The sequence below is a fragment of the Vipera ursinii genome (genome assembly GCF_947247035.1).
Source record: "Vipera ursinii genome assembly, chromosome: 1".
NCBI classification, from domain to species: domain Eukaryota; kingdom Metazoa; phylum Chordata; class Lepidosauria; order Squamata; family Viperidae; genus Vipera; species Vipera ursinii.
In genome coordinates this window covers 217,758,611-217,780,855 of record NC_139512.1, presented here as the reverse complement: position 1 = coordinate 217,780,855, position 22,245 = coordinate 217,758,611, and the positions used below count along the sequence as shown (strand labels likewise).

General features: G+C 39.8%; 1 protein-coding gene across 3 annotated transcripts in view; it reads left to right on the top strand.

Moving 5' to 3' along the window:
- The first annotated feature begins 5,653 nt into the window (after positions 1–5,653).
- GRHL1 (grainyhead like transcription factor 1) overlaps positions 5,654–22,245 on the top strand; it is a 65,379-nt gene continuing 48,787 nt past the window's right edge. Inside the window, exons 1-4 of one of the 3 annotated variants that reach the window (XM_083378810.1) lie at positions 5,654–5,886; positions 18,432–18,618; positions 19,898–19,968; positions 21,003–21,393. In XM_083378810.1, the coding sequence (XP_083234936.1) occupies positions 5,867–5,886; positions 18,432–18,618; positions 19,898–19,968; positions 21,003–21,393 (669 nt within the window). In that variant the 5' untranslated portion in view covers positions 5,654–5,866. Of the gene's footprint in view, positions 5,887–7,251; positions 7,598–18,431; positions 18,619–19,897; positions 19,969–21,002; positions 21,394–22,245 lie in introns of those variants that run through there. The other 2 variants (XM_083378811.1, XM_083378809.1) reach the window with 2 other exon arrangements.

The window sequence follows — 22,245 nt, the reverse complement described above, 5'->3', positions numbered from 1 at the left end:
TTTGTGTATATTATATGCTATATATTGTGTTTTAATTGCCCTGTACACCGCCCCGAGTCCTTCGGGAGAGGGGCAGTATATAAATCTAATAAAATAAATAAATAAATATGAAAAGGAAGTATAAAAACAATCACCTAACTCTCCCAGAATTCCACTTCTTTACAAGTGGATCTTTTAACCCTGTTTGTCTCTCTTCCCTCTTTATATTTTTTTTCTCTCCTCTTTCTCCTCTCTGCACCTGGGGCGACTTGTCCATATTTCCTTGATGAAAAAGTGGGTAACTAAGAAATAAAAGGCAATTGGAATTAGAAGGTCATGAATTGAGATTTGGGTGGCACGGTTATGGTATGAGAAGTTTAAAGTTTAAAGTTACTGTAGCATTTAAGAATCGTTTTGTTAGATTTAATAGAGGAGGGGTTTGCCATTGGATTTTTCAAGGGTGCTGTTTCAACTTTTAATTGGATGGCCACCTACAAATATAATAGACATTCTTTTTCTGTTATGAGTGAGAAAAATACCACAATAAAGACCACAAAGAGCCAATGGGGAGGCTAATGAGTTGGACTGCAAGAATCAGGTTCAAGTCTTCCCATCATCATGAGTCTCACTGGATGACTTGGATTAATTACTCTCTTGCAGCCATCCTTTAGGGACAAAGCATTTTACTTATCCAATAATATGATTTTATAAAAATTCTGCAAAAAAATTGTTTGATTACAAAAAGACATATATATATATATATATATATATATATATGGATCCTTGGTTTTTTTTTTGTCTCCCAGAAGAAGGAAGCTAAAGCCACCAGCCTGATGATGACGGATGGGATTCCGTCGAAACGTTGTGCCTACATCTTTAGTTCTACGCAGGGAAAAACCCGAAAAACCAAGGATCCACATACAGGCACCCGCGAAAAGGAAGGAAAGAAACAGCCAGACCACGCATTGCTCCTGGAAGCAGCAGGAGGAACACACCGGCCTGATGATGACATTTAAACGCTGGGGTGGGGAGATGGCGGAGTCTTCGGAGAAGGGCGGGATATAAATGGAATTAAAATAAATAAATAAATACTGTTGATGTCTCTGTGCTCCGCTCATGGAGTGCGTCACCAGTCTGTTTGTTGAGGCTGGCCGTATTCCTTTGAGTTGTCGTGCATCCGTTTTGGGGGGATGTAGTTGTCTCTGGGTGTCTGTTGTCAAAAGTGGATTGTTGACAGTTCTCTATGTTATAGCCATAACTCTAGTCAATGCCCATGTTCTTATACCAGAGGTTCTAAATAGTTATTTCTCTTCTTCACTGTGTTCTACAATGCAGGGTGGTTGCACATTTGTGCAATATTGATTTTGATACAATGAGGCGCTCTGTAAGTGCTTGCGCTGTTTGCCTCCATATCGTGTATGTCGTTCCTCTTCCCAATTCCTTAGTGCCTGGTATGCAGGCACTAAAGGTGGCTGCTTGTTTAAGGAAGCTTGGTTTTCAAACCGCTCCTCTTTCAACCGGCACATAAACCTCCCCCCTGCTTAGTTTGTGTGTGCGTGTGCGTGCGTGCATGCATGTGTGTGTGTATACATACATACAGTACATCCTTTCAACCAATTCAAACTCCATCAATACTGATTTTTGTTTCTTCCTCCTCTCCCATTCATTCTTTTTTTCATTTCTTTGATTTGAAATCTGATGCTCCTTTTCTCAATCTAACCAAATCACACCAGTGGTTTCACCACAACACTTGGCCACTATGAATTCAATCCACATTAATTCATCTCCCTCATTTTTCCTTGTCTCTCCCTGTTTCACCACACCCATTTCTTAACAATCCCACTTCATTCCACTTATTTTTATGTTTTTGACACACCCAATCCTCACCTCTATATAATAAAGTGGACAAACACAGACTCCTCTGCACAGGCATTTTAGTTGCTATCTATTATCTTTTGACTAGCATTTGGCTGTTTTAAGATTCATGTATTTAATGGAGCTTTTATTAAGATAAAAAGTCAAAATCATGCTTCATTTTTCTGCCTCTCTGGACTTTCAGAGTTTCTTGTTTTATTACATTCTTTGTAGCCACCTTTTTCTCTTTCTCCTCATCAGACTGCATCTTTGTTTTGGCCTCATTTCTGCTCTATACATTTTGTCTCCTCCTCAGCTCCCCTCACTTGATCATTCCTTTAAGCAATTTTTCCCCCACATTTCCTATTAATGTGCAGGTAATCCTGGACTTACGACCATTTGTTTAAAGACAGCTTGAAGTTATGACAGCCTTGGAAAAAGTGACATACGACCTATCCTTGACGTTATGATTGTTGCACCTCCCCTGCAGTCATTAAGGTCACAATTTGGGCACTTGGCAACCAGCTCACATTTATTGATGGTTGCAACAGCATCCCAGGGTCAATTGATTGGGATCTGTGACATTCTGAGCTGGCTTCTCACCAAGCAAAGTCAGTAGGAGAAATTAGATTTGCTTAACAAACACAGTAAAACTGGATGTAAAATCAAGTCTGGTCACATGATGATTCCCTTTACAACTGGTTTGTTTTACAACAGAAATCCTGGCCTCAATTGTGGTCATAAATTGAGAATTACCTGTAGCAATCCATACTTCTATGCAGTCTGTGACACTTTTAATTCTGACCCACATACCTCCAAATCCCTTTTCCTTGTTTTTTCTTCTATTCATTGCAGAGAGTCACCTGTCTAGCAATATTTTTTCATACAGAAGTCAAATTTTCTCTTCCCTCAGCTCTGTTTTTATGCTAGTTTGCTTCCTTTTTCTTCCATGTACATTTTTGTTTCCTGAAATCCTCTCTTGATATTAGCAAGAGATTATCTTTGCCACATTTAGAATCTCTCACCATCATTGTATCCTTCACGAATTCAATCTTTCATTCTAAACAAATGAATAAATCATGTTCTTAGAATTCTGTTGATTCCTTTGCCGTGTCTATATATTAATGGAGTCATGTTGAAATCATATAATCGAAACAAATATATCTTTTCCTTAAAAATAGTTACTAAAGACTTTCATTCATTCTGGGATCTCCAACTGACAAATTCACTTTTTTATATCTTGTCTTGTTTTCACTATCGATTCATGTTACACAACCAAATTCCCCCCATGCCATTTTGCGACGTTGCACAATGTACAATTTCCCCTCAAACTCCTGTTTGATTCCTCCATTTTTCCCATTCTACTATTGGAGTGTAACGTTTACTGATTTTATTATTAAACTTTTGAATTGTGATTTACATGTGATTTGAATATTAAATGTTTCCTCCGTCAATGTCAATGTTACAACTTTTGGTTATGGAGGCTTGGTAATGCAACTCTAAATTATGGGAAAATGGAGCTGATATACAAGACACCAGCATGCCAATATACAAGCAACAAAACTGAAAGAAATTGTCCAATTATCTTTTCAAAGGGCAGTGACTTTTAATGTTTTGGTGACAATTTTCATCCTTTATTAATGACTAAACTTACCCATATTTCAGTGTCATAGTACAGCACTAGGAAACAGAGAGATAAAACAAATGGCTAAATTCAAAAACCATACTTCATCAAAATATTTGCCTTGGGCAAGTCTCTTTATCCATTCTACTGGGAAGTTAAGATAGAAATCAGTATGATGAAGCATTTTGTTTACAGCGGGTCTACACGAACCTGTAGAATAGGGTAGGATAGGATGGGATAGGATAGGATAGGAGCTGGAAGAGACCTTGGAGGTCTTCTAGTCCAGCCCCCTGCTCAAGCAGAACCTATACCATCTCAGACAAGTGACTGTCTATCCCAGGGGTCAGCAACCTGAAACAGTGAAAGAGCCACTCGGAACCGGTTCCCTCAGAAAAGGAAAAACTGGGAGCCGCAAAAAATGTGTGCGCATGCACGTACATGTGCACATGCGCAGAACAGGGTTTGACTGAAGAGTGGAGCCAAGGCGAGATATGCACCTAACCTGCATATTTGAATTGATTGGTTGAACTTTTTTAGTCCCATTTTTTTTTTTGGACTGCACATGGCAGAGGACTGGGAGCCGCAGGAGACGGCTGAAAGAGCCTCATGTGGCTCCGGAGCCGCGGGGTTGCAGACCTGTGGTCTAGCTTCTTTTTAAAAATCTCCAGTGATGGAGCGCCCACAATTTCTGGGGGCAAGCTATTCCACTGGTTGTCCTCACTGTCAGAAAGTTTCTCCTTAATTCCAGGTTGCTTCTCTCTTTTGGTCAGTTTCCAACCATTGTTTCTTGTCCTGCCCTCTGGTGCTTTGGTGAATAACGTGACCCCCTCTTCTTGGTGGCAGCCCCTCAAATACTGGAATGCTGCTATAATGTCTCCCCTATTTCTTCTTTTCTTTAGACTACTAGCCAAAGCCAAGTCCTGCAGCCGTTCTTCATATGTTTTAGTCTCCAGGCCTTTGATCATCTTAGTTGCTCTTCTCTGAATTTTTTCCAAACTCTCAAGATCTTTTTTGTGATATGGTGACCAAAATTGGCTGCAATATTCCAGGTGTGGTCTTGATTCTGTGCCTCAGGATTGTATTAGCTTTTTTGGTTGCTGCTGCTGCATGTTGCTGGCTCACAATTAAGTGATCGTCCACTAGGACTATAAGGTCCCTCTCACAGTTACTGTTTTTAAGCCAGGTCTTGCCCAATCTGTACTTGTACATTTTGTTGGATAGGGCCCATTGTTCAAGGTTGTCAAGATCTTTTTAGATCCTTATTTGGTCTTCTGGGGTGTTGGCTACTCCTGCCAGTTTGGTATACCTTCAGAGGTCACCAGTCATAAAGCCTAGTCTCAGTCTTCAGAAATTGGAAGGCAAACCCAAAGTGAATTGGTTAATTAGCATCTTCGTTCTGGAACACTTTGGTAGACATGCATCTACCATTGGGTGGTTTTTTGTTTTGATTAGTCAACTATTTGCATAAAGCACCATTGCAGGATATGCAATGTTTATTTTGCGTCGCATTATTGGCTTTTTTTTTTGAGTAAAAAAAAAATTACCCAGAATATAGATTTTAGCCACACTTCGAGATATTTGAGCCGCGTTTCAACGATTATTCTATCAGAAAGGTTAAAAATAGAAATTTAAATATACGTAGAACGCGCCCGCATTCTACACAAAAGTGAAATCGTGGCACGGGTTTGGATTTAGTTCCGGCAAGTGAAACAAACAAACACACGGACCCAGAAATCCCCGCCCCCGCCCGTCGGAATCACCGTCAGTGACACACTTAAGATACCCTTAAATCCTCATTCCGTCCTTGCGTCTCTTAACCACAGCCAGGATTTAAACAACGCAACCCCGGCGTCTCTCTCAACTCCGCGGGGAGGCGTTCACATAATTTGGCCCTTTCTTCCTCTGGGCGGCACCGAGGAGCTTCGAGGGGGAGCCTGAACCACGGCGTAGAAGCAGCGTCACAACAACGCTGCGTTGTTCACAGAACCTCCGCGGGATCCGATGCGATCCGCCGCCGGCGCAGCGCAACAAGGAACACAACACGTCTAACCTCCCAGTTCCATTTGGAACTCGGCGACACCGTTTGGCCCCGCCCTCTTCTCTGCCATCCTCCAATCGGACGCGCCGCCGGGGCGCGGCTTCGCGCTGGTTCCGTCCCAGCCGAGCACCAGCCTCTCGGCTCCAGCCAATGGGAAGCGAGGCGCAGTTGCGAATCCACCTGCGACTCCCGGGAGCCACCTGAGCGAGCGAGAAAAGCCGACAAAACCCGTTTGTGCGGCGATCTGCGTGCGATCTTTTCTTTCGCTGCTCTTCTTTGCTCTTCCTCATCCCCTCCCTAACTCGCCTGGGCCGCAGCAAGTTTCCGTCCCAACCAGCCAGGCCAGTTCTGCCACCCACTGACTGCCAGACATGACACAAGAATACGACAAGTAAGTGATCAAGCTGGGTAGACTGGAAGGAGAGGAAAAGGGGGGTGAGTCTGGGCAGGTTCGACCGGTGTGCCTACCCCTGACCCACACTCCGCCCCCTCCCCCCCCGTGGGATTTGTGTTCCTTTTTCAGACTCTTGATTGCTGTTATTAATGGTGGAGGGGGCGAAGCGATCGGAGTCGTTGGAGGGTTGGGGACCCGTCCCGAGCAGCCGCGCCGGTTCCTCCTCGCCCCTTCGTAAACCTTCACAGCGGATCTTGGCTTGATCTGGTTAAGATTCAGTCTCGGGACGCTATTTGAAGCGCGTTTTATAAAGTGGCAGTCGAGCCACTTTATAAGTTTGTGCAATTACAGGCGAACAGATTCGATTCCCGAAATTATCCCCAAAGCGACCGTAATCTCGCCCGTCTGTGTGGAGGTTAAGGCAAGACTGCGTAGGTTCCGTTTACTTGCGACACCTGCGCCTAACACCTGTATGAGTTTGTGTCCCAGCTCCATTTTTACACAACCTACACCCGCACGTTGCCTCTCCCAAATATTTCCAGTAGCGGGTGGTGCATCGATTCTTCGTGGCTCGTTTCCCAGAAATCAGGTTGTCTTACTTGCTGGAATGGGCGTCCCTTAACTAGGGTCTTCCCTCAGCGTCGGACTACAAGGCCCATAATACATAGCTGCCGTGTAACTTTAGCAGCATTGAGATCCTACTGGAGGGCACCTGTCGGAGGAGTTCGAACCTGGCGATCGAGCGCTTGTAAGAGGTTGCCGGCTGAACAAGTGTGTTGTGTGTCTGTGTGTGTGTGTGTTCTGTTGATGTTCGTCCACCTGATCACTGTTAGGAAACGATCCGGCTAAGGATAAACACTCCGGCCCGTCTTGAGATTCAAGAAGGAAGAGAGAGTGTTAAGCGCAGCGGTCTTTAGTAGAATCCGATGGGGGAATAGGTGTTCAATTTTGGCTAGATCAGGATTGGATTTGCAAACAAATTCATCAGTACGTTTGAACGCAATGCCTGGGACAGTGCCTCCCCCCCCCAAGGCAGAAGAGACAGCAGGGAGACATGAATTTAAGTGACATTCTTTATTCTCTGCCTTATAATGTTCTGGATTGACTTGGCCAAAGCAGTCTGGTTGCTTTTTTGGATTTTGCATGGCTCTTTCCACTTGAAGTCATGACTGAGAAGAGCTTGCCTTTGAAACTTGACACCCATGCTGAGAGGTTCCTCATTTCCCCCCCCCATTTCTCCACCACTGCCTCTTTAAATGTTGAGTGTGATGAATAATCACTTGTGTCTTGGGAGGAGCTTAAGGTCCCCACCTTCCAAAAAAGAGGGGGGGGGGAGTAATGTCCACAGAGGTGGCTCCAGTGCAAGCCTTCACCTTCCCCAGGGCTGTCCCTCTGACTGATTTATCTAGTGCAGAAACTTAATGAAGGGCTGTACATATATTTTTTTTTCTCCTTCTTCTTTGAAGATGAGGACAAGGGCTGGGCAATGAGAGAGCTGCCTTAATTGGGGCATCATTACTTTGTGTTAATTGCTTTGAATGCTGTTGATTTAAGATTTTGCTGAGCTTTGAGACTGAGGTTCTGGTAGGCCCTGATGTGCAGGCTTATTCCGTGGATATCAGAGAGGCACCTCTTAATGCCTTGTTGAAGAAAAAAAACTAATGGATTTTTATGAAAATCATTCCCTAGGAAAGGTGGATTTGTCCAGGTAATCTGCTTTTTTTTGTAGACATTTTTTAAAATGACCTTATATGTGTACGAGTAAAACATATAAAGTGATAAGTAATTGCACTTAGCCATGACTTTATTTTGTGTGTGGTGACTCTGATGAGTCTCTTTTCAAGTGTTTGTGCCTTTATTACCTAGAATAAAAGAATGGCTATGTTAGTTTGGGGATTGGCTTTTTGGACTGATTGCATGCAAGGTAGACTTAAGAACCCCTTTAATAATATTTTTGCTTCATGTCTAGCTAGTATATGGTGAGATAATGTTTTTAAAATTTCTTTAAATTATGTGTTCCATGGTAAATATACAAGGCTACCTCTTGGAAGGGAAGTTTATCAAAGGCAGCTTCGTGGAGAAGCTTATTGGATCTTGGCTACAATTTGATAGATAGATAGATAGATAGATAGATAGATAGATAGATAGATAGATAGATAGATAGATAGACAGACAGACAGACAGACAGACAGACAGACAGACAGACACAATATTTATAGACACCTTTTGCGAATGCATCACTGCTTGTCCTGGCTCTGGGGACAGAACACTGCTGCAGATAGAAAGCTGTCATTCTTTGGGCTCCCAAGTTCTAAATCTAATTTTATGCTTCAATAGCCATCTGGCCATGCAAGAATCTTGAGAATGTATTGCTGCTCTAAAATTGAATCTGTTTTCGATGCTGGTTTTGCAACATGGACTTTATTGATCTGTCGATGCAACATATACGTGTCTCTTTGTAAGAGGGCCTTTGGTTGCATTCAGCTACACATGTCTATATATTACCATGGAGGGTTGTTGAGAATTGGAGGACAGCCCCTGTTGTAAAAGCTTCTTGTTTTAGTGTTACGTGGCCTGGTAGCATGGATAACACTTCTTATGATAAGAGCAAATTTGACTTCTAGAATTGAAGGAGTTTTCTGCAGAATTAGCTAAGACAAGGTACCTGTTTCCCTTTTTTGCTTTTTTATATCTGTCCCATATAGTAGTTTCACTCATCCACATCTAGAGCTGATCACATTGTTATTATATATGGTTTACCAATAAAGGAGAGTATTTGTAACTCAGGTTTGAAATGAGGGCTCCTCGGTGCTCTCTGAGCTTGGCTGTTGTTTTTTTTATTTATTTTTTTATTTATTTTAATTCCATTTATATCCCGCCCTTCTCCGAAGACTCAGGGCAGCTTACAAGCTTAGCAGTAGCCTTCATTCTATGTATATGCCTGCTTATTTCAGATGTTTCATTACCCAAACTAGGTAGCTTCATCGGTACTAATTTGGGTAATGAAATGTCTGCGAGAAACCAACCAAGCTCAGAGGGTAGATGGTTTATTCAGTAGTTTGTAGGTATTGTTGAAGTCACCACCAATGATTTTTGTCTAAAACTAGAGTCATTATGCTGAATCCTGGAATTCTTCATTTTGTAATGACTACATTTTCCTGCGATAGTAATTAAATCACTGGGGAAAACTGCTGTGCTCTAAAATTGTAAGACATTAGAATGGTATTCCAGCATAAGAGAAGGAGAATATCTTCTATTAATCATACTTTTTAATTGTTGCCTTTAAGGGTACTCTGTTTGTTTTCTTTACTGAAAGACATCACAGAGGAGACTTGGCAGAATTCATGTACGGTATATTGACAAGTTGTTTTTAAAGATGAAATCCAGCTGTGCTCTTTGTTAAGATTTAATAAGTGTGAAAAAATTTTAAATGCCTCTTCTCATGTACACTTATGTGAAGCCAGCGTATTTAGTTTTGTTATTACTGGAATACCACTTCTCTATATAGTCCTTTACCAAAACAGAATTTGGAAACTGGTTCTGTGATTGCATGGTTATTTTTCAATAGACCAGACAATCAAAGCTATTTGCATTTTCAGGGTTTTGCAAATGTGACTTGCTATTCTGTTTAATTCATTCTCTCTAAAACTATCAGAGATTGCTTTGTCAAATCATGCAATTAAACAGTCTTTTGTTTGGCAAACCCCTCTGTATTTGGCTCTTTGTTCTCTTAACTTTATAAAGTATTTTTTCTCCCCATTTAATATAAAACCTTGTCTGGTTCCAAACAGTGCTTGTTGGGGGAGACTGAAGTTTCAAAAGGCTATGTACCCTTATTTATATTTCCTGAGTGGCACCTGTTCCTGCCTGCCACTAGTGTTAAAATATGTCTTAAAAAGTATTTGCCCACTGCAGAGATAATTGATTGGTGAGCTATCCCTGTTGTGATTATGTGGGTTCATAAATCCACAAAGGAACTGTCAATCATCAATAACCCAAATCCATACCCATTCGGTAGAAGGGAAAAAATACAAGACAGCCAACATTAAGTGGACATAACTGATTGGTGCATGAAACTTTCTGGTAGGCTAAAACTTTTTGGTAGACAAAAGAAAGAACAAGAATGTTCTGTACTTTTAATTGCACTAAGTTTTAAAAGAAATAAACTTGTCAAATATGTTTCTTCTTTGGCTATTCTAGCTTTATAGAGCTCTAACTGAGGAGGTGTGACCATTGATTCTTTTAAAATTGTTCACTAAACATCCATACAAGCCTTTAAACTTGTATTTAAAACTTCTTTCACTAAGATTTGAGGGAAACTCATTCGGTGCTGTAAAACTTGTTGAACCAAAGGTTCCTAACAGCTGCAAAGCAGTTAACAATTTCCAAAAATGATTAGCAAAGGCAGTGCTTTTTTTGTAAAAGAAAAAGGTGCCGGAACTCACACATGTTATACAACCCACCTTGCCTACCCTACAAGGTTCCATCCAAAAAAGGTGCCGGAACTCCGTTCTGGGTGTTCTATGAGAAAAAAAACATAACCTGAGAAAAGGAAATATGTGAACTTAGTGTCCTTTCAAAGATACCAACTGAAGTTTGAGAAAGATGGCTATTCTCTCATTTCCCAGAGCTGTAAATCCACCAGAGACCCCTGTCTCTTCATGAGGAGGAATTGAGTGGCGCTCTTGTGGGCAATCTCAAGTCCTCCTCTTATCCAGAGAGGAATTACAGTCTGTTTGCTGGCTCTTCGTTCCACTGTCACTGGCTCTCCTTTTAGTAGAACTATCCTCAGTTTACTATGTCTTTCCCAGAACACAGTGAACTATATTTCACTATGTCCTGGGAAAGACAAAGTTCTGTATTCTGTAAGCATGACTCCAAGAAAAGTCCCAACACTTTGTCATCTGAACATCCTCTGTGTTATAACTACTTTATCCCTGTAATTGATAGAACATTTACTGCTGTAATGTTATGCTATCTCTTTTTTTTGCAAATTATTCAAGCAGAAAACAAAGTGGTACTTATGAATTAATTACAAGCACAACAGAAGACTTATTTGCAGATCTTGCCAAATGCTTTTTAGTATTGTATAGCTAGTTCAATCTGCCAGTCGACTCATCAGAACTTAAAACTTGACACAGGGCAGCTATTAGAAATATACACATTTTGCGGGCTTTTTAGAAAACATGGTCTCATTTTCCTAAAAGGACCTGCCATTTTATTCAGGGATTGAGTTACTGCCAAGCCCTGGGCTTTGTGGCTAGCTCTAGAGATAATTCTTTCTACACTCCTTTTTAACAGAGCTAGCTTAGCTCTTTAAGGCATTTGAGGATTTTATTTGGGGATGATGCAATGAGAATGGTGCAGAAAACATGTAGTTAGTTTGCCTTTTTTATATATTAGCAATGGTATAATTTGACTAAATTATTTTTTTTAAATTTTATATTTATTTTTAGGAAAAAACACCGTCTCCTCATAATTTTGCCTGCTACTAGGCCACTTTATGGTGGCCAAATATCATAATAATTTACCCAGAAATGAATAAGTACAATCCTTTTGACTCATTTGTTTAAGTTGGTTGTCTTTATCTAGTTTTAGGAATTGTGTGGAGAAGAGATTATCCTTTAGGTCAGCGGCTCTCAACCTGTGGCCGTGGACCCCGTGGGTGGTGCAATATCACAGGGGCTCTGTGAAGGCCTGAAGAAATGTTATGAGTTAAGTCTTGGGGTCTGTGCCCATGGTCTGTGGTCACTAAAGGTATTTAAAGGGGCCCGTGGTGAAGAAAAGTTTGAGAACCACTGCTTTAGGTCATATTATGCAGAAATATTGAACTTTCAAAAGTTCGCAAACTTTTAAATCACCACTGTTAAGAAACCACTTGGCTGAACTCAGATCCAAATCCTGATTCTGACTGAGGTCTTGGATGAAATTTGTTCTACCCTGAACAGAAGTAGTTGGAAAAGAAGTGAAGGACGTAAAAACGCAAACACTTAATGAAAACATAGGTGGCTTTGGGTAGAATCTCCCCTAATACTAGTAGAACTTTTTACAGCGCTTCCTAGTCTTCCAACAGCAGGAAAACACTTCATTGGCTTACTAGATACCTTGGTGTGCCCTTCCATATGCTATACAGACTGTGATTCACCTATTTCACTAAACCATAATAGGATTTGTTTAGTATAGTGTATATTCTCTCACCCCTTCAGTTGTAGTTCATTAAACCATGTCTTGTTTAATTTAAACTATTAAACCATATACGTGAATATCTAATCACAGCCAGTAATAGTAACTTTACAGATGGTGTTGGACAATTCTTAAAGACTTAGTACTTAAAATACATTTCCAATTATACCTATTTGGCAGACTAGTGTCCATCAAAATATTTCATATGCAGGTGTCTTTTAGACATGGATTACTTTTTTGTTGAAGTTGTAGGAATAATAAAACTGTCCTGTACTCTTTGGGCTGAATTAATCCTAAATTTATTACTAAACTACAACAGCTTGCATAGGAAGATAGGAGACTTCAAGCAGGCACATAATCTTGGTGCAACATCTACTAATCACTGGGTGGTTGCTATGTAGATGAGGGCAGTTTTAATCTGCTAGAGAAATCATGCATATTATTCATGGCTCTTTGTTTGAGGATAAGGGGGGGAATTAAGTAGAAAGTGTTGCGCAGAATTTCACACACATTTTGGGAATCCTTCATGACTGCATGGGCAGACCTTCCAGATGAAGGACGTCAACAGTAAACTGGGTAATCTTAAGTGTTCCATTAAATATAGCAGAACAACCTGTAAATGCTGGACCTGCCTTGACTTCAGAAGCAAGTAAAATTTTAGTTTGGCCATATAATACAGGGCTTTTCAACCTTTTCACCCATTGTACCACTTTTAGGATATGGCAACATCCGAGTACCACCAGTTGCCTACCAAGGTGTCAAAAACGTGATGACCAAAAAAGAGGAAAAAAGTGATGAAGTACAGGTAGTCCTCGACTTACAACAGTTTGTTTAGTGACTGTTTGAAGTTACAATGGCACTGGAAAAAGTGCCCCCCAAGCCACAGCCGAGCCTGCCCGTCCAGTGGCGCTCTTCCTCATGTCCGAGGTTTTCATTGTTGTGAGCATTTTTGTTGAGGTGGGGGAGGTGTTTGGTTTTTATTTCCTCCCCTCTTCTGGGTGGTTGCAGCAGATTTTGGTCACTTTACATGACCATGGGACACTGTGACTGTCATAAATATGAATCAGTTGCCAAGCATCTGAATGTAAATCACAAGACCTGGTACTGCTGCAACATTCCAGCTGATTGGTGCTTCTTCTGGGCTCAGCAGAAGCACCAGGATCAGCGCCGAGCTCCAGCTGGAGCATGGCGCTGATCCTGGCGCTTCCGCTGAGCCCTGACAGCCCTGCAGCTCCAGCTGTGTCTCGCTCAGGCTTGTGCGGTGCTGCCACCGGTTCAGCTCATTCCCCTCCCTCGCTACCACTTTTCTAGGATGGTCGTGTACCACCTGCCAGGTGCCAACGCATCACAGGTGGTACCCGTACCACTGGTTGAAGAGCCCTGATATAATAGATTAGGGAGAAAATTAGGCAGGCAAAGGAATTAGTAGAGAAAGAGGATGGAAAGCAACAACTGCATTTACCCTGCGGAATCAAAATCTTGTCTGATGTTTTCAGTTGCTGACAACTGGTTAAAATGTACCCCATTTCTAACCTATTCTTGTTGCCATTAGAGAAAATCTGTTTTTGGTGATGCCAGTCTAATGTCAGCCAATGAAGGCACCCTTTCAATATATTTGATGTGATTATAAAACAAATAGATGTCCAGACAGGATGATGTAGTAAAAAGGTGCATGTATAAAGTCATGGTCCCACAAAATGAAGAATTTAGAGCTGTGCTAATTTCTGGATTTAACAAAGAAAAGGTGATTTGGAATACACATTGCACCTGTCAGCAGCTACTTAAAGAAACTGTGTCTTTCCACGGGCACACACACTGGCAGACATACAATCCCAGTAAAATATCCTTTTGATTTAAGGAAATTCTGACTGGCCTAACATGCACACCCACACACATTCCAGGCCATGCTTCAAAGGCAGATCTCTACATAGTCCTACTAGGATTTTAAAAGTAACCATTGGAACCTAGATTTTCATCATGGAATTAAAATTTTAGCTATTTTAGGACTTGTAAAACATGGATTTTGAAGACAGTAACAATTCACAACTAAGTGGACTGAATGAAACTTCTCAGCTCTTTCAAGAGCAGTAGCCTGTTCTAGAAGTTACCTGTGGATTTTTAATAGGACAAATCCTTATTTTGCAGAAGAGTGTATAAATGGTAAAACAGGTGAAGGTGGAAAAAACTATTTTGCTTGACAGGCATTATTTAGATTTTAGGTATGGGGATAAATCCCAGAATGCCCCTTAGGCTGTGTACCTTTCACCAGGTTACATAATTTGGCTTAATCCAGCTGGTCACTAAAATACCTAAATCTATTGTTTCATTTGGGATTTACTGGAAGAGAATAGTAAATATTATACCATGCCTCAGCTTTTTTAGGTATCTCTGCTAAGTATTTTCATGAACATACTACATGAGTAACGTGGGAGGAAAATATATCCTGTGTGAAATCCCACACGATTGCCCTATGGAGCAGTGGGGACCACATCTATCTTTCAGTTAAGAGCGGAACTCACTGCCTTCCATCCCCATATAAATCAAGCAATTCAGAAATAAATTCTGTCCAATCGATTGCAAACTTCAGAGAACTCTAGGTGATTTTATGTCCTTTCCTTACAGAAATTATAGCCCAGAGCAAATCCAGCAGTTCTTGTTCTATAATCTGAAAGTTTGAATGATAGAATTGAAAAGGACTTCAGAGGTTATTTTATTCTGCCTTGCTGCTGAAGCACTTTGCACAAATGGATGCTCAGACTGCTTCTCTAAAGGAGAATATACCAGTCCATGAAATGGGCTGTTCTGCTGGCTGACGGTAGGAAACTCCTCCTAATTATGTAGCCTGAATCTGTGAGGTTGAAGCCGTTGGTTCCGATCGTTGTCCCCTAGGCCAACAGCAACAATTCTACTTCTTCCTCAGTATGACAATCCTCTCCTCAGTCTTCTCTTCTGCAGGCAAACATATGTAGGTAGTTCCTTGCAGAACCTGATTTCTCATTCTCTCACCATTTTGGTTGCCCTTTTCTGAATCCCCTCATTTGTTGAAAATCCTTTTTAGACCACAGTGCCAAGAACAACAAGCTATTTCAATGTTATCTAAGCAAAGCAGAGCAGATTGGGACAATTTCTTCCTGTGCTCTATTCTTTGCTTCTGGACTCTGTGTTAATCTATCCCAAAATAGCGTTTGCTTTCTTAGCAGCCTCATTACAACTATTGGCTTGTTCAACTTGTAATCTTCTATAGAACACCTAAATATTTTTTTCAAATAGACTACTACCAAGCCAGGTGCTCCCCATCCTATACTTACACCTTTTCTTATCACTCCCTAGCTTTTGGATTTCGGAAATCTCCCAATTAAATTATGTCTTGTTTGTTTTGGCCCATTGTTCAAGTCTGACTAGGTCTTTTCTCTTCCTCTTCTCAATTGTTAACCACTTCTAGTTTGGGTCATCTGGAAATATGATAATCATCTGGGTCCAAGTTGTTAATAAAAAGATTGGACAGCTGGAGCCTTGTGGTATTCCTCTTGGTATTATTATTAGTCTACAAGTTGATGTGGAATCCTTTATCTGTACTTTGTGGAAATGGTTATTCAGCGAATTATGAAACCAACAATTCTGTCATCTGAGCCATATTTTATACTTTTTTTAAAAAAGGGGGCATGTGTGATCAAGAGTGAGATTCATTTTCTCCAGCCAGGTGGCATTTAGATAATTGAGGATTGTTGGCTTGGTATTGTGGGAATTATAGTTCCCAACATCAGTGCCTGACAGAAAAGAGTGTCCTTTGTAAGTTTCTGCTACTTTTGCTTCAAGACTGATAGTTTCTTATGGTTACATGTGGTTCCACCCCTCCCAGAAATATATCATAAGAAGCAAAACTGATTCCGTCTTAAATACTAAATCTTGTGCACACTTAAGGACAAACTGTGTTTTAACTGGTTTAAAGCCAGCTCAAGCAGTATTATCTCATCTGCTGGGACAAAGCAGATATTGGATAAGCAGCATTTTAGAAATTACCTAAAAAATTCTGTGTTGAATATTTTAAACATATTTTCTAGCCAAAGAAAACCTTTAGATAGTGGGCCTTACTCTGTGCAAGTTTCCTTCTACACACAATGTTTGTTTGTTTGCTTGTTTGTTTGTTCATTCATTCGATTTCTATAGCCGCCCAACTTAACCAACTTGACTCTGGACAGCTATAGAAATCAAACAAATAGATAAATAAGTGTGCATGCTGAAATAAGAAATAGACAATTCACTGAGTTTAATCAATCTGAGTCACCAGAAATAAAAGTCTTGCTTGAATTGGGCCCTTTTTCGAGGGCAAAAATGGTGTTGCCTTTCACACTGTTTTCTACACAGGTTCAGTTGATAGGGATAAGATTGCTGGCTAGAGGAGATATAAATGAACCATTTATTTATTTATTTATTTATTTATTTGTTTGTTTGTTTGTTTGTTTATTTATTATGGGACTTATATGACTTTATTGTCAAAGTACAACCATGTATACATTGAGATTGGCTGAGTCTCCCTTCGTGCCCCCCCCAACTCACAGTGACAACAAACCCACCATCTTGTTACACCATGTGAGCTAATTGCACAACACACCGGCCTCGCAAGTCAATCATACATAGAATTATAAAATTATTTCCCGTTCACGAGCCTGACAGCCCATGGATAAAAGCTGTTCTTCAGCCTGTTGGTACAGCTGGCTATACTCCTATATCTCCTACCTGATGGTAGGAGAGTAAAGAGATACCGTCCAGGGTGTGAGTCGTCCCTGAGAATTTTCCTCACTCTTCCAAGGCAGTGAGCCCTGGCGAGGTCATCCAGTGGTGTCAGGGAACAGCTCACGATGTTTTGTGCTGTGCTCACCACCTTCTGTAATACTTGCCTATCCGCAGCTGTCAGGCCAGCATACCAAACCACAATACAGTGCGAGAGGACTGTATCCAGCACTGGTCAGGCTACAGGTAGCTCTGAATTGCTGTGTTCTAGCTTACCAGAGGAGAGAAAGCTTTGGGACTCTATCCAAAACATAGAAATCAAAAATTGATATTTTTAAACTACAGATTTGCTTTTTGTTTGCCTTTTGCTTTTCAAGTTCGCATTACTTGTTCTACAAAAAGTAACTCCTCTCAAGCTTTTTCTATAAATATGTTGACTTTAAGTTTTAAACTTAATGGAAGATAGTAATTTATTGTAAAAACAAATGTCTCTTACATATTATTATACCTGTTATCTACCTGTAGATCAAATCCCCAGGCGTGACTGGGAGGTCTTGACTAATTATCTGATTTGATGTCAGGCAAATACCAGTAGGTCCTTATATCCTTTAAAGCACATAAGACATCTCTTAAGTCAGGGGGTGTGCAAGCAAGGCCCTAGGGCTGTCTGTCCTTCTCATTTGGGTACAGTAAGCAGAACTCCTCCAGAAATTGTCACCAAATTTGAAATTTTTAACAGGCTAAAGTGGAAAATGATGAAGCATAATGGTGATAATCATACTAACTGTGTCATATCTAAATAATGATATTAAATTCCTCTTTTTGTCATGGCCCAATCTGATATTCATTGGTGGCTCATTCCAAGACCAAATCAATTTTTGAATGTATAACAGGTTACAAATCCCTCCAATATTAATTTTGGCTGATCAGGATGATGGGGAATACTGAAATTCCAGTGCACGTGAAACTTGCAATTTCACAGCCCAGAGGAACATTGAAAAAGGAATGGGATCAACATTCTTAAGTCACTGTGTACAATTTCTAAATTTTGATCATCAAAAGCTAATGAAAATGAAAATCTTCTGCCTTCTTGCATTCCTAAAAAAATAGAATTGGGATAGTAATACTCTACATTGTATAATAATAAAGTTGAACGCCAAGTTTCATAGCTGGGAAACAGCCTCTTGAGTGTCTTTGTGTGCTATGGCCTTGCTGCAGAATGAATTGAGCCTGGCCAAGAAGGTGTAAGTTGTTAATTTAATATGCAAGATATGCACAGCTTACAAAATGTTGTGTTTATTTGTGAATGAAGTCAGACCATGCCAGTTAAAGTTGATGGGTCAGAGAATGGGTACCCTTCAGATTGTCATCCAACATTTCATCCTAAGTCATAATGTGGTTTGTTTTGGGTAAGTTTGAATCTAACCATTTTGGCGTAGCGTGTAAGACAACTCATATCTCCTAGATTCTGGTTACGTGTGGTCACTGGCACTATAGTCTGACACACAGCTTTAATGGGTGGTACTTTACCTTCTGGGTGCCAATCAAAGTTTGTGTTCAACTTATTTGTACTGGTAATTGTATTTTGTTCAATCTCTCTCTCTCTCTCTTTCTTTCTCTCTCTTAAGCAAAAGGCCTGTCTTGGTTCTTCAGAATGATACCCTCTATTCCCAAAGACGACCATACACTAGTGAGGATGAAGCCTGGAAATCCTTTCTTGAAAACCCCCTTACAGCAGCTACCAAAGCCATGATGAGCATCAATGGGGATGAGGACAGTGCAGCTGCTTTGGGCCTCTTGTATGACTACTACAAGGTAGCTCATGGAAGCTTCGGACTGCTTGGATTTAATTTGCATTCTTCATGCAGGGGTTAGCAATGGAAAATTGTATGGGCTTCTGTCAGCCTTGTGTTCCTATTAAGACCTAAATATTTGAGCACCGCACTCTAGAATTGGACACGGCTAGACAGGGAAACCTTTACCTTTACCTACTTTTCTCTCCTCCTTAAGGTTATAAGCCAAACCCAAGTAGGAGTACTGATCTTTCTTCAGAACTAACTGCCAGACTGAAGGGAGCTCTTGTAAAGGCATTTGGGGCTTTCTTTCATTTTGGTTTGGTTTGGTTAATTTAATTTTGCAGTATTTGTATATTAAATCAAAGCAGTGTATATGTATGATTATCATGCATATGTATGATTATTATGCATAGTTTCTTGTGTGTCTTATCTCTAAACTGCCAAGAATCCTTAGGGATTCAATGGTCTAATTGTTATCATCATCATCATCACCATCACCATCACCATCACATCTTTTAATATACTGAACCTGGAGTTTCAACACAGAATTTCTGAAACATATAGACCAACCCTGAAAATTCTATGTTCTGATTCCAAGGTGAATTGTGGTTGACTTACAAGCCAACAAGTTGAGTCTGTATTTTTCCAGTGATTCTTGACTCGCATAGGACTGCACACACGCACACGCACACGCGTGCACACACACATACACAAACACACACCCCTCTGATTTGCTAAGTTGTGCTTAAAGCCATTTTGTACAACATTCTTGTCCTTTTGACAAATAGTTGCTTAAAGAGGGTGTTCCCACTGTCATTTATATGGTTTGTGTTTAGCAGACAAAAATGTTTGGATGCAAAGGTGTTGCTGATACAGCAGATTTCCATGCTGGAGGATACTGAGCTAACAAGCAAATTGCTTTGTAAAAAAAATGTTGTTACAGTACAGATAATCTACTTCATGTTTACTAAAGCTGTGATCGTTATTCATTCTTATTTTTTTTAGACTGTAGAATTACTACAATATTTAGCATCATGCCTCAAAAACAAATGTTAAACTGAAATAGGAGATATACCAAATAGAATGTCTTGGCCATTATCTCCTATTCAGATGATAAAGCAGTTCTGAAGTTGTTAGCTTTGAAACAAGACTGTTTTTAGCTGGTATCTCCAAGCCAAATGCTTATGCTTTCAAAATGTATTTGTGATACAATGTATTCCAGTAGTTGTCAATAATCTAAAAATTGTGCTTAGTTTTTGTTCTTTTAATAAAGTAATTGATACGTTTCATATTCTAAGGTTCCCCGGGAAAGGAGAACTTCTGCAGTGAAACCAGATGTAGACCAGTCTGATCAAGATCATGGAAAAAGGTTCAGTATTCAGTTTTGAAATGTGTATATACATGTTTTAAGCTAGGATCCTTTTTAAAGAAATGAATAATTTTTAACTACATTGAGATTTGGGTTTTTTTTATACTGAGTTGACACCGAGATTTTGTTTACCCTGAGCTGTTGATTAAATCAAAATATCTTGGCTTATACAAATTAATTAGCTGCAATAATTGTGTTAGCAAGTCACATTATTGTATGGCAAAACCAATCAACCAAGTTATGGTTTAATTAGTGCAAGATATGAATCCAGTGAAAGACTTTTTCGAGTCATTTAAAGCTTGAGTTTAGGCAGAAATAATGCAAATGTAACTCTACTCTTGTTCTCGGCTTAATATAGGTAGATTAACATCAAATAAAGAAGTGTGTGGCTTAAACTTGGGTATTTCAAAAAGAATAAATTATTGGAGAATTCAAACACTAGGCATCTCCCAAAAGTCATTCATATTTTTTGTCCAGATTATCACTACAGATCAATAATAATAATAATAATAATAATAATAATAATAATAATAATAATAATAATAATAATAATAATAATAATAATAGATTTGCCTGTTTGGTCTATACTTGAGATACTTGAACTCTAATGAAAATGTGTGTTTTGTGAATACAACTGCTAGTGTAAAGCCTCAAGCTAGACATACCAACTATAGGATGGTGCTAAGGAATTTGTGAGATATTACAGGGACTAAAAGACAATCACTGGTCAAAGAGGGCAAAGGACATACCCCAATATTCAAAAATGCTAAGTTTGAAAGAAAGATTGTATGCATCTGTTTTGCCCCCTTATTTCTAGACTGAAGAAAATAAAAAAGGAGAAGAAATAGTGGAAGGGTCAGATATATTTCCTCAGTGCTTAGTATTTCTGTTATCTAGATTAGTTTTTTGCTCACTGGTAGCAATAGAGAATCATTCATAGAAGAATGGTTCAGCATTAGCTTTTCTCCTCTTGAAATTGGTTCTTTCTGCCATACACTTAATCTACCACTCAATCAGTTCTCTTGTTTGTTTAGGAACAGTATGCCAAATCTGACGGAACAGTCACTTATTTCTGCTGGGGAGAACAGAGTGCAAGTCTTGAAAAACATGCCTTTGAATATTGTCCTTCCACACAGTTCCCAAATGGGCATTGACAAAAGGGGGCACCTGACAACTCCAGATACTACAGTCACAGTCTCCATTGCATCTATGCCCACCCATTCAATCAAGACAGAAACTCAGTCACATAATTTTACTGTGGGCATTCCTCCAAATGTCTATCATCCAGAAGCACCTGAAAGGGTGGTGACTTTAGATCGGAGCCTCAACACTGACCAATTTAGCACCAACAGCCAGCCTCAAAATTCCCAGCGACGTACTCCTGATTCCACCTTCTCAGAGTCTTTTAAAGAAGGCGTGCAAGAGGTACAGAAATCGCCGGCATCTTTTGCTTATGGGGTTCTTTGCCTAGAACTGGGTCTTCTGTAGTGATGAAGAAAAGCCACATAACATAACATTGGAATGTGATCTTGAGTAGACCATTGGCCTTCCAGAGAATTATGAAAATAAGTTCTTACTGTTGCAAATTATGGCTATATAAATCATAAAAACAGGAAAAGCAATAGGATTTTTCTTAACAAAATAATAGATGGGAATAATTATAAGAACTTTGATGAACCAGATGTCATCCTTTTGTTCCTGTTCATTGTCCAGACCAGGGGTAGGCAACCTTGGCTCTTAGACTCTGCTATAGACATTCATGTAAGATAATCACTATAGATTCGGAGTAAACATAATGAGATTATTTTGGAAAAAGTTTAAAAATGCAGATTTTAGAATTTTGGTTACTTGAATGTTGACCATCTTAAAAGCAGAAACTTACTCAAAAGCTCTGAGAATAAATAACAATGACATTCCTTCTCCTCTCCCCTCTGATTTTGAATCTACTTACTAATCTGTACAGGGATATCAAGTTCCTATTTAAATCTTATGTAAACCTGAAATTTCAGTCCAGTGGATTAGAAACAGAAGATTTTTTTCAAGCTGGATATGGGTATATAATTCTAAATTTAAAACAAAAGCATCTTCTGTACGGTATGAAATTGCTAGCAAGAGAACATGGCTCATTTTACAGGATGTGGCTCACTCAACTTGAATGTGAGCAAATTATGTTAGTGTGATACATGGGTTACCTGGTTCTATCCTAAGCTTGTTTTATATCTGAATTATGGGTGTCAACAAATAGTCTATTAATGATAAATGTATTGCTGAAGTACT